Consider the following 12,907-nt stretch of genomic DNA (forward strand, 5'->3'; position numbering starts at 1 on the left):
AAAATAAGTGAAAGAAAAAAAAAGATTCTCTTTGTTTAAAGAACATGAGACTAAATAGATGTTTCTCTTGTGACTTAAAGCACTTCTTTCTTCTTTTTTTTCCCCCGAGATGGAGTCTCACTCCATCACCCAGGCTGGAGTAGAGTGGCGTGATCTCTGCTCACGTCAACCTCCGCCTCCCAGGTTCGAGCAATTCTCCTGCCTCAGCCTCCCAAGTAGCTGCGACTACAGGCACCTGTTTCCACACCCTGCTAATTTTTGTATTTTTAGTAGAGACAGGGTTTCACCATGTTGGCCAGGCTGGTCTTGAACTCCTGACCTCATGATCTGTCCTCCCAGAAGTGGCCTCCCAAAGTGCTGGGATTACAGGCTTGAGCCATGGCGCCTGGCCTGCAAAACACTTCATTTTTATTGTAATTCTGGAGAATGAAGGATTGGGGTTAATTAACATTTGTGCTCCCCAAATAAAATCTGAAAGGGGAAACTTCACTGTATGCTGTCAACGGTGTGTGTGCTTGTAAATTTTTAAAACAATTTTGAGCTGGGATGTTTGATTTACTGTGGAAATGTGGGGACTGAGAGGGTGTTGACCTGGCTGGAGTAGCATCACAGCCTACACAGGAGCAATAAGATGAAGAGCCCAGCCCATGGAATTAAGCCACCATTGCCTGTCTGTTTCTAGATGAAATCTATCCTCTGAGACTGTGACCTAGTTGGGAATTATATTTTATTTTGGAACACCTGGAAATAGAAAACTCCTACAGCCAAACTCATGCCGCTTTCCTCTGTACAAACCTAAGTGGATTCCAAAGGGTCCATCTACTTGATAAGCCCATCACAGAATGGCATGGAGCCTTTGCCCACTGGTAAAGGGACAGTCTCAATGTAACCTCTGGAAACAGGGCAGTTTTTTTTGAGGTGGGGGGCATTTACAAATTATGTATAGTCTCCCATCTAACAAAGAGGATAACAGGGAAAGATGCAAGTTTTAGCCAAGGTCACAAGAACATTTATTTAAGACTTTGATTATAAATGGAAACAATTCTACAGAAAAAAAAAGTGAGACTGTCACTAGAGTCTAACAGTTCTCCTTGGCCTCCACATTACCTTGAAATCATTTATTTGTAGGGCACATTCAGTTTTCTGTAGTGTCAGTCAGTGTCTTCTGGGTATTTTCTAATCTTTTTTATTTTGACATAATTCCATGTTTATATTTCCAAGTGTGGGCATAGTGTACAGACATGTCATTTTTAGTGATCCAGTCCTATGTTGTCTTATTGTTTACCTAAGTGAAATGTTCTCTTACTCTCACTTATAAGGAAACATAAAAACAACTGGATAGTTGTAGTGACACATAAACCTTAAACATGTGCTAATGAAAATCCTCAGAATCTATAACATCAGAGCTAACAGTACCTTTAAAGATTACCAAATCTCACCTATCCCATTGTTATGTTCACGTTGATCATGTATACCTAGTGACCATAGGCTTCCTTAATTCAACTGCATTAATCCAGTAGTCTTGACTATGGTGTGACCAGCAAGGTGCTCTAGATTTCAGTTTTATCCAGTAGTGTCTTTCAATTTGCTCCATGTCAGTAAGATTTGTATGGACCATAGTCACATTTGCCATTCTGTTGGGCAACACTTTCCCAAAGTGTGGAATCATTTTAAAATGTGTGGTTGACCTTGTAGGATAAACACAGCACAAAGTGAGTAGTAGTGCTATGGACCAAGTACTAACAAGTACTACCACACTTTGGTGAAAAGAGTTTCCTATGAGTAGACTGTCAGTTGACTGTGCAATCCTTGCAGATCTATTGGTAAAACCAGTGGTTGGGTTGTTGAAGCCGAAAACTTTTAGTCATGAATGTCTACCCCACAGAAAAGACTCAGGAGGGCAAGACTGCAACCTTCAGGTGCCTTTCCTTGATTCAATGTTGGCTCTGATTTAAGATCACAACCAATTTAAGCTACTGTCAAGAAAAAATAAGAAATGCTCCATTAAAGATATGTGTTAATTGTAAGATGCACCATGACTTCAGAAATGTGGGAAAAAGACAGATTCAATGTCATACCATTTCTGGAGATCTCTCCTCTGGAATTGAAACTAGACCTGCTCTATGTGTTACCTGAGAACAGAATGGGGATTGTAAGAGAAAGTAGTAGGAAGCTTTGTTTAGGGCAAACTTTTCTATTGTCCTGAGTTGTGTGAGTATTGTGTTAACTGCTGCATGACATGAGGACCTAGCTCCCCTTGCTCACAGTAATCAAGCAGGGTATGACTGACTTCTCATTTGGGATCATTAGGCTTGGTAACCTCTGAATTCTCTTCTAGTTCTGACATTGGAAGAGTCTTTGAGCAGAGAAAAGGGACCTGATCCCACTCCTGCTTCCTGGTCTAGTGCTCAATACATTCCACCACATTGCCTTCAGGATTCTAGGTTAGGAAGTGGCAAACAATATGTTTGCATGTGAATGTCCTTTTTCTGTTCATACCCAAGTATGTGCTTTTCTGTCCTTCCCACCAGGAATACACCATTGACATCATCTTCTCCCAGACCTGGTACGACAAACGCCTCTGTTACAACGACACCTTTGAGTCTCTTGTTTTGAACGGCAATGTGGTGAGCCAGCTGTGGATCCCGGACACCTTTTTTAGGAATTCTAAGAGGACCCACGAGCATGAGATCACCATGCCCAACCAGATGGTCCGCATCTACAAGGATGGCAAGGTGTTGTACACAATTAGGTATGTGAAGCCTCTGGAGTCTCAGCTCCTGGAATTCCCTCTCCCCTTCTGATAATTTTAGCTAAAGATCTATGGGGAGAGATCTCATCCTGAATGATACCTCTAAGGGCCTGCCCAGCTTTCCTAGACCATGAGCCCAGCCCCCTTATGTAACAGATATAGAGGCCTCAAAATAGAAAGATATTGCTTAAAACCACACACCAAGTTTGTGGCAGAGCTGGAACTGGTACCCAGTTACTTGGCTCTGAGTCCAGAGCTCCCCCAACTAGGATGTGCCAGTACGACTGCATTACCTAGACAATTCCATCCTAAGTGGGTACTGGATATAAAGATACGTCCACAGTGGTGAAATTGTTCAGGCAGAGCAGCAGCACGGTAGTAGCAAAGGTACCTAAGACCAGGTTGGATACTTGAATGCCCAGCAGGGGAAGATTGCATGTGGGGGCAGGAAGGTAGGGGAGAGTAGGGAGGATGTTGGCAGGTCTTGGAAACTAGGCTGGGCGAGAAAACAAAAACCGATCGAAGTTGGTCCATACGTTTCTCTAATGATGGAGCCCAGAGTAGCCAGATAGTTCTAAGCTGTTTGTTTGTTTGCTTGTTTGTTTTGTTTTGTTTTCTCTCTTGTTATCTCTCCTTTGAGCTTTTTGTCTTAAATTCTACTGAGGGCCAAGCACGGTGGCTCACACCTGTGATCCCAGCACTTTGTGAACCTGAGGCAGGCAGATCACTTGAGGTCAGGAGTTCGAGACCAGCCTGGCAATCATGGGAAAACCCTGTCTCTACTAAAAATGCAAAAATTAGCGGGGTGTGCTGGTGCTAATTCCAGCTACTCAGGAGGCTGGGGCATGAGAATCGCTTGAGCCTGGTAGGCAAGAGGCTGCAGTGAGCTGAGATCATGCCACTGCACTCTAGCCTGGGTGACAGAGTGAAACTCCGTCTCAAACAAACAAACAAAAAAATTGACTCCGGCCATTCATTGGTGGTAGTCCTTAGACCAAAGTTGGGTGGATACGGAAGTGCTTAGGGCCAGCCTAATGAGGCTCCTTTCTCCCTTCCAGGATGACCATTGATGCTGGATGCTCACTCCACATGCTCAGATTTCCAATGGATTCTCACTCTTGCCCTCTATCTTTCTCTAGCTGTGAGTACCTTCTTAGGTTTCTGGGGCCCCAGAAATATGCTGGGCTCCTTCTTTCTCTCATCCTTGCCATTTACATTTTTCTGCCTCTGCTTTTCTCCTAAAATGCTGCCAAGTTGTGCAGGGCTTCCATCGTCCACCCTCATTTCCTTTCCTGCCACCAATACTGTGTTGTGTCCCTTCCACGTGCCTCTGAAGTGTATCTCAAGTATGGCTGCTCCTCTCCATCTCCACTAGCACTACCTTGGTTTAGGCCTTTGTTATCTTCCACTTGAACTTTTGCCACATCTTCACTTTGAAACTGCAATGTCCAAAACGAAATTCATTGTCTCCTCCAAACCTCTACCACCAAAACAAGTGTGTTGCTTCTGGGTTCCCATCTGTCTCATTGAAGAGGACCATCACTCACCCAGTTGTCCAAATCAAGAACTTTGATATTCCCTCTCCCTCATCTCCTGCATCTAATCAATCAGCACATCCTGTTGGTGTTTCCTCCCAGTCTCTATCGATGCTGTCTATTTCTCTGCACCCTGTCACAGCTTCACCTGCATTAATTTAATTCTGTCTGGATTGCTACACCAACCTCCTTGTCAGCATGCTGTCCTCACAGAAGGATCAGAGTGACCTAGCTGAAGGGTCACCTAGATTGAGTCACTTCTTAGTCTCAAATCTGCTGTTAACTCTCATGGATCAATTTGAAATTCCTTAGAATGAACCTCAAGGCCATTCATGAACTGGACCCTGCCGCCCAATCGTGTGCACCTCATCCACTGTGAGCTAGCCATCCTGAACTTTTGGCCTTTCCACAATACACCAGGTGGTTCACCTTTCTATGCTGCCCCTTAACCCCTTTAAACTCATTCTTATTGAGAATATTTACTTGAGTTTCAAGATTTAATGGGAATATCACCTGCCTTGTGAAGTCTTTTCTGCGTATGTCCCCAAGTGATCTTTATCTACTTTGTTTCCCCTATGTTCCGTGGACATAGGTTTTTCAGAGGTCCTCCAAAAATCACAATAGTATACTCACTGTCTTATAAAATTAAATGTGATTGCTTAAGGGTAGGGTTCATGCCTTGCTCATCTCTGTATTTCCAGCCCAGGGCCTGATACTGAGGAATGCTCAGTAAACACACTCATTGAATGGACTTCAACAATGAGATAGGAGAGGCAAGGTCCCACAGCTGGCAAGGCCAGAAACAGGACTCCAAGGCATTGTGCAGACTGACTCCATGCTATTGGAGACCTCAGGTGGGCTTCCGAGTCTCATACGACCCTCTTTCTCACATTGCTTTCCAGTTTCCTATCCTGAGAATGAGATGATCTACAAGTGGGAAAATTTCAAGCTTGAAATCAATGAGAAGAATTCCTGGAAGCTCTTCCAATTTGATTTTACAGGAGTGAGCAACAAAACTGAAATAATCACAACCCCAGTTGGTAAGTGTGCCAGGGCTTGGCAGAAATCCAGGAAGGTGGTAGGGATGATTGGAGATGGCCATCCATACGAATGCTTCGCAGTCATCCCATGGAAATACTGTAAGATATGGCTCCTGCCTTATAATTGCTAAGCACTTACAACTGTTTGCAGAGGAAACTGAGACTTTGTAACTATGTCTCAGTCTCATCTGCAAAGAAGTAAGTGCCTTGCCAAGCTCCTTGAGAGGTTAGGTAAGTAGATAAAGTTCTGCTGCTGTCAGAATGTGCAACTGGCTTTTTCATGCAGACCCTTCAGTTTCAAGGTTACAATACTGACCTCCTTGGATGACTTTGGGGAATGGAGCTCTTATGAGTTCTCCACACCCAGAACCAATCCAATCTGGTTGAATGGGAAGCAAAGTCCATTGTAGTGGGAGGTGGAGGCTAGAGTTCTAATGTCATCTAGTTTAAGGCTGGGAAAGTCTGGAGGAAGTTACAGCAGCTACAGTGGCTGCTGCATTGACATTTGTCTTAAAGGAACAAGTCTAAAAAGCACAGATTCTTGTCAAAGGCTTCATGGTGGATTCAACATAGACATAGTGACCACTGGTTTTCTGACCTTTTCTCTAACAAAGACTAAAGGGGAAGGTCCTGGGTATCTTACACTTCAGTTCCCAATTAGATGTGAGCATCTTCACTTATGTTCCTAGGTGATCTGAATGAGGAGCCAAGGGACCTCCCCAGGGTAGCTCCCAGAGCAGCCCTGGAAACAGTCTTCACACATCCTGACCAAGTTCAGGGCAGTGAAGGTACTGCCCTCATCGTTTCCAGAATGTGGATGGAGCCAGTCACCCAACCAGCCATTTGTCATGAGAGGCATCTTGTTCTGCTACCATGTGACTAGGCAGAAAATCTGCTTTTTTTTTCATTTGTTGAATCAGTCTCTGGTTGAGGGAAAGCTCATGCTCATGTGGCTAGAACTTTGCTTGCACAGTATTAGACAGGGGCAAAGCGCTGGGCTACCTTACAAATACTTGCCTTTTTTCTTGGGGATTCTGGGGAAGCAGTTTTACTACCTTGCTCTTCTGCCAGCTAACCATGGGCCCCCTCTTGGCTTTCTGCACTTCAGCTTTTCCCAGATTGGTGGGTACCCATCATCAAAAGTGACAGAGAAGATAAGGCCCAGGGGCTTTCAAGTCACTAGTGGTTCCGTTTAGTAGATGATTGTGCATTGTTTCAAAATGGTGCCCTAGTGACTACAAAGCCCCAGAGGCAGCATCATCACCAAAGCGATGACAGTGGGTAAGCACCAGACCTCCTTGGGAGTGAGGAGGATTCTTGAGGAGAAAAGAAGTCTTCTTTCTCCTCTGCTGGAGACTAGTTGATCTTGAGACATGGTTCCTTCAATGTCAGAGTTATCTTTGGGACTGGTCTCAAATTCTTCCAGTTGGACCCTGGGGCAGGTCTCTCCACCTGGAGCATACTTATGTGCTCAACTCCTAAGGGTTCAGAATGCAGTGGTAGCCTGCTACTCTGGCCATCTTGGACCTTGATCCAGAGAATCTCTGCTTCAGGAGGTTCTAAGAGAGTCCAGCCCTGCCACCAGGGAGTGGCTTGTCCTTCACTGATGGCTGTGGAGCCTCTGATGGAATATTATTGCTGGTCAGGAATCCACTATCTTACAAGGAGGTTTCCTTCTTCTCTAGACAGTTCTGTTCATTAGAAAACTCATCTGAAATTTGAGTCTCTGGAAGTTCCACACATTAGGCTTAGTTCTTTTTCCTTGGAACTATCCAGCTTATGTTAGTTCAGCCACTGTTTCACAGGGCTGAGATTAAAGGATCGGCATTATCATTCCCGGCATGGATCATAGTCTGTTGTAGTCTACATAGCCCTAGTTTATTTTTCTTCCCTTATTCTTCAAAGCTTTGGGTCCATTCATTCTTCTAGTCCCAGTCCTCTGGACATGGTCTTTCTAATTGTGTCCCTCTGACACTGCAGTGACCAACCATTATCTGATCAGAGGATAAGAGTTCAAGCAGAAAACCAACTTTAGCATATATTTTTTTGCTTTGGTTCCTCAGCCCCAGATATATTGTTTTCCCTACCCGTGCTTCTCTCACTCCTGAAGAAGAAGAAAATGTGTGTTAGCATCTTTCTCGTCCTTCAAGACAAATTGGCATCTCTTGACGAGCCGCGAAGGTTCTTTTTTGGCCAGAATAAATAAAATTAAAATAGAATCATCCAACAGAATAATGAATCTTCTTGCAACAAGAATATATTATATAAACCCAGCAATATTGCAGGGCTTGGGTATAACTAATTAGAAGTGTCTTAAATTGCAGTCAAGATCCCACGGCAAGAGGACTTTTGATAAATACATTCTGGCCAGTAGGCAAGTGCGAGGGTGGTCCGTGCAGCAGCCCTGGAGGAGTTCTATCCCAAAAGTGTGCTCAACACACAGGTTTCCCACTGACAACAGGTTGCTCCCTTGCCTTTTTCCAGAAGAATCTGAGAAGCCTTGCTCCTTGAGTTTCAGTGCTGCCAAGGTGAGTAGGAAAGGCTACTCTTCTCATTCGGCTCCAGCCCACCCAGACCTGCTGGGCAGTTGATCCACTTTCCAAAATAGGAGGACACACGGACAGGTTAGTGCTCTGGTCTGCTTCACAAAGCTGTTGCCTGACAGGAGCAAGAGTTACTGAGTATCTGCTGGGTTCCAGGCTGTTCTGAGCTTGGATGGGCAGGGGCTAAGCCACAGGGCCTGCATGAGCCCTGCCTTGAAGGGACTTAAAAGCCCACCTAATTATAGGCCTAGGAATTCTATAGTATTGCAACTCCAATGTGATGCTGAAAGTGGAAAATGATGTCCTGGGCTCCGAGAAAAGCCCACACAAGCCCAGGAGTCATGATAGCATGCAGAGTGCTTGGGGAGGGTGTATCAGAGCATAAAGCAGCATGAATGGTACAAAAGAAGATGCCAACTAGAGATATAGGTTGTCATCAGGTCCTGGAGGAACCATGACCATCTAACTGAGAGTCATGACCAAGGACACAATGTCCAAGTGACTGTGAGGACCTCAGTCTGCCCTGTGGATGTGTACGCCACAGAATGGATTTCTGGAGGGCTGACTTAAATGTTCATTTTAAGCTTATTCTTCTCTTTTCCTGAAACACTCAATTTGGGTTAGGGGTCATAGACTAAGACAAGAGAGTCCAAGGATAGAATATTGGTGTAAAATTGCAGGCTATCTCAGGAAATCTGTGAGCAGATGGGATTGGCTTTGGGTAAGGTGTGTGTGTAAAATGTCAGTTGGAGCCGGGTCATAGTGGGCCTTTTACATCAGATTCCAGAGTGTGGATTGAGTCTATATAGCTCATGTGAAACAGGGAGCCATCAAAAGCTTGGGGAGCAGGCCATTGCCGGTTTTGACCATCTGTGGAGCAGTGCTCACTCACTAAGGCATTTTGCCATCGTATGAATGTGTAGAAAGGAGGCCGAAAGCATTCTGTGCTTCTCCGCCACAGCACAGACTTCCCTAGTTTCATTTGCTGAGAGTAGACATTCTGAGGGCCAGCAGCGCAGGTGTGATGTGCCTCAGTGGATATGAAGCCCTCAGTCAGCCATCTGGATATCAGCTGCGTGGGCATGATATCTAGAAGGCTAACTGATTTTTTGCTTTCACCTGACTCTCTTGCCAACCTACAGAGACAGACAGTGGGTGCGGGACAGTGAACTGAGAAAGAAGCTATTAAAATTCTGGCCTTGGCTTAGCTCTCAACTGGTCATTGGTCTTGCAGTAAGTCTTTTTTCTGGGCTTCTTCTGGTCCTATTTGTATGTATTGCATTGTAACATCATGCCTCTATCCTAGGGAATACTATGAGCTGGACAGTGAGACCCTTACTGTGCATGTCCTGTTAAGGGGGACCCTCATGTCAGCACTGTAATGCAGTGATGATTTTGTGTCTTTCAGGTGACGTCATGGTCATGACGATTTTCTTCAATGTGAGCAGGCGGTTTGGCTATGTTGCCTTTCAAAACTATGTCCCTTCTTCCGTGACCACGATGCTCTCTTGGGTTTCCTTTTGGATCAAGACAGAGTCTGCTCCAGCCCGGACCTCTCTAGGTAAGAGGAGAAAGAAGTATACGCATAGGCACATAGCTGGGAATTGGCTGGGCCAGGGCAGAGTTGCCTTGTCATGGAGTCCTTCAACCTATGTCGTATATAGGTCAGGAACTGAGCCCACCTCCACTCTTGTGCTCTTGCAGGGATCACCTCTGTCCTAACCATGACCACGTTGGGCACCTTTTCTCGTAAGAATTTCCCACGTGTCTCCTATATCACAGCCTTGGATTTCTATATTGCCATCTGCTTCGTCTTCTGCTTCTGTGCTCTGTTGGAGTTTGCTGTGCTCAACTTCCTGATCTACAACCAGACAAAAGCCCATGCTTCTCCGAAACTCCGCCATGTATGAGCTGGGTATGGGAGTGGTGGCAAGGCTTTGGAGTGTGGAGACATGCTAGCAGGGGTACTGGGGTTATGGCACATGGATGGTCAGTTTGCTGAGTAATGGAATGTTACCCAGGGTGGTGGGGGAGTTGAATCAACTTCCTGATGTAATGGTGAGAAGTTGGAGGAGAAAAGCCAAGATATGGTGTGCCAAAGACAGTTTCCAGAAAATCCGGAGGCAGCACTTATACTTGGGTTCTCTTCCCTTGACTTTTCCCCACTTCTTTCCTTGTCCATTTTAGCCTCGTATCGATAGCCGTGCCCATGCCCGTACCCGTGCACGTTCCCGAGCCTGTGCCCGCCAACATCAGGAAGCTTTTGTGTGCCAGATTGTCACCACTGAGGGAAGTGATGGAGAGGACCGCCCGTCTTGCTCAGCCCAGCAGCCCCCTAGCCCAGGTAGCCCTGAGGGTCCCCAGAGTCTCTGCTCCAAGCTGGCCTGCTGTGAGTGGTACAAGGGTTTTAAGAAGTACTTCTGCATGGTCCCCGATTGTGAGGGCAGTACCTGGCAGCAGGGCCGCCTCTGCATCCATGTCTACCGCCTGGATAACTACTCACGAGTTGTTTTCCCAGTGACCTTCTTCTTCTTCAATGTGCTCTACTGGCTTGTTTGCCTTAACTTGTAGGTACCAGCTGGTACCCTGTGGGGCAACCTACCCAGTTCCCCAGGAGATCCAAGCTCCTTGCCGAGGCAGTTGGAGGAAAGCAGCAGCAGCAGCAGGAGCAACTAGAGTTTTTCCTGCCCCGTTCTCCAAATAAAAGCCTGCAGAGGGTTTGTCTTTGCTGCCCCTCTCCCTGACCTGGCCCATTCACTGAGTCTTCTTAGCAGCCCATTTCAAATTATTAAAAATGGGCCACCTTCCTCTTCTTCAAGGAGCATCCATGATGCTCATTGCTAAAAATCGTAGCCATCTAGTGATCAGCTCCCTAAAACCATGCCTAAGTACAGGCAGATTAGCTATCTTCCAACAATGCTGACAACCAGACAATTACTGCATTTTTCCAGAAGCCCACTATTGCCTTTGTAGTGCTTTTGGCCTACAGTTCTGGCCTCAGTCTCAAAGTGTACCGACTAGTTGCTTGCCTATACCTGACACCTCATTAAGATGCTAGGCAGCAGTATAACAGGAGGAAGGGATCCCTCTCCTTTGGTCAGATTAGTATGTTCTCAGTTCTCTCTCCCTGCTACCCCTTTCTCTGCAGATATATAGGCACTGGCATTATCCCTTTAGGAAGAGTGGGGGCAGCAAGAGAGCCTATTTGGGACAGCATTCCTCTCTCTCTGCTGCTGTGACATCTCCCTCTCCTCACTGGCTCCATCTTTCATCTGCACTACCAATTCAATGCCCTTCATCCAATGGGTATCTATTTTTGTGTGTGATGATACTAACTACTCCCTGCTTTATATGCCACCTTCTTCCTTCTCTTTCACCCCTGTGACTTTTTCTGTAACCTCCCCAGTGACTTTGCCTAGCCCTGACCCAGACACTAGGCCTTGGTGAGGCTTCCTGGGGCCAAGAAACTAAGGAAACTTGGCTTTGCAGCAGGCATTACTCGCCATTGATTGGTGCCCACCTAGGGCACACCATAGGAGTTCTATCACTTGCTTGACCCCTGGACCCATAAACCAGTCCACTGTTATACCTGGGGCACTCTAATGATCACAATCAATCAATCGAATTTCCTTAAATTTGTATGGCACTGGAACTTTGGCAAAGCACTTTTGACAAATTGTGTCAATTTGGAGCTTCATGATAGCCCTGTGACATCTTTAGGGCAGGATTCTTATCCCCATTGTGCAGATGGAAACCCTGAGGCACAGATTTCTATGAGACTGTGGATCTCACTGGAAGCTATCCAAGAGCCCACTGTTGCCTACTAGACCACATGACAGGGCTAAGCAACTCAGTTCACCATGGTTCTATTCTGTCACCTCTGCTGGCACACCAGTGGCAGGGCCCAGAATGGTGACCTCTCTTTAGCTCAATTTCTGGGCCTGAGGTGCTCAGACTGCCCCCAGGATCAAATCTCTCCTGGCTCCAGTAACCCAGTGGAATGAATCTGGACATGCCCCAATGCTTCTATATGCTAAGTGAAATCTGTGTCTGTAATTTATTAGGGGGTGGATAGGGTGGGGTCTCCATCTACTTTTTATCACCATCATCTGAAATGGGGAAATCTGTAAATAAATATATCAGCAAAGCATTCAAGGTGTGGCTGGTTTCTCTGGCGTTCAAGTTTGTTCTCAGCCCACGTTTTAAACCTGAAATCCATGACCCGAATCTTTGCTCCCCTCTCCCATCCATAATTTCCAGACCTGCCAGGCATGGACCATGTACCCTTCTCTCATTAGTAAGGAACGGGAATGAAGGGAGAAGTGCGCCTGGGTATGTGGCACCCTTTTCAGATTCCTTTAATTGCTCCTATGCCCCTGCAGGCTCCGTGTCCCTTTTGCATTGGCTATCATTCTAGCCCCCCTTATCAGAACTAGACGGTTCCTAGGGACCACCAGACTCAAACAATTCCCCTCCTCTACCATGTAAAGATGAGGATTCTGAGGCACAGAAAACAGGAGAGATTTGTCTCCTGTCAGGCAAGGACTTAATAGTAGAGTGGGACTGGACCTTAGAAATGCTAATACCTTGGCTTGGCTTGGAGCAAGCCTGGACACCTTGGGTGATTCACCTTTCAAAATGAGAGACTCTAAAGGTATGTTAGGAAGTGTGGCCCTGGCATCCTGTGATACTTCCATCTCTAAAGGAACTCAGAAACAGTAATGAGAACCAAAGAGGAGACAAAAAGGCTATATCTGAACAGCCATTTTTACCATACAGTCTTTAGAATGATGCTCAAACACTTTGCATGCAAAAAACTCACAGAAAATACAAGGAATAATTTTATAACTAGGAAAATAGTTCCTCACTAAAGATATAGGGAAGAAAAAAGGCAGTGTGGCTCCTGGGCAATGTAGACATGCAAATTTGTAAGCAGTCATATTTAAATGGATTTTGAAACATAGAAATAGTGCAAACCAGATTTTTTAATCGCACTATAATAAACCTACAAATACATAAAATCCCTACATTGGTAAA

The 12,907-nt window shown here is 45.6% G+C and overlaps 1 protein-coding gene across 5 annotated transcripts in view; it reads left to right on the forward strand.

The window, feature by feature from the left end:
* Window positions 1–12,020, forward strand: part of GABRE (gamma-aminobutyric acid type A receptor subunit epsilon) — a 22,224-nt gene extending 10,204 nt beyond the window's left edge. For 3 of the 5 annotated variants that reach the window (XM_017850061.1, XM_017850062.1, XM_017850063.1), the window contains exons 5-11: window positions 2,532–2,752; window positions 3,811–3,893; window positions 5,190–5,327; window positions 6,017–6,115; window positions 9,279–9,431; window positions 9,575–9,774; window positions 10,058–12,020. In XM_017850061.1, coding sequence (XP_017705550.1) covers window positions 2,532–2,752; window positions 3,811–3,893; window positions 5,190–5,327; window positions 6,017–6,115; window positions 9,279–9,431; window positions 9,575–9,774; window positions 10,058–10,441 — 1,278 coding nt within the window. In that variant the 3' untranslated portion in view covers window positions 10,442–12,020. The remainder of the gene's footprint in view (window positions 1–2,531; window positions 2,753–3,810; window positions 3,894–5,189; window positions 5,328–6,016; window positions 6,116–9,278; window positions 9,432–9,574; window positions 9,775–10,057) is intronic. The other 2 variants (XM_017850064.1, XM_017850065.1) reach the window with 2 other exon arrangements.
* The last annotated feature ends 887 nt before the right edge of the window (window positions 12,021–12,907 follow it).

Source organism: Rhinopithecus bieti, unplaced genomic scaffold (genome assembly GCF_001698545.2).
Source record: "Rhinopithecus bieti isolate Rb0 unplaced genomic scaffold, ASM169854v2 scaffold_33601, whole genome shotgun sequence".
NCBI classification, from domain to species: domain Eukaryota; kingdom Metazoa; phylum Chordata; class Mammalia; order Primates; family Cercopithecidae; genus Rhinopithecus; species Rhinopithecus bieti.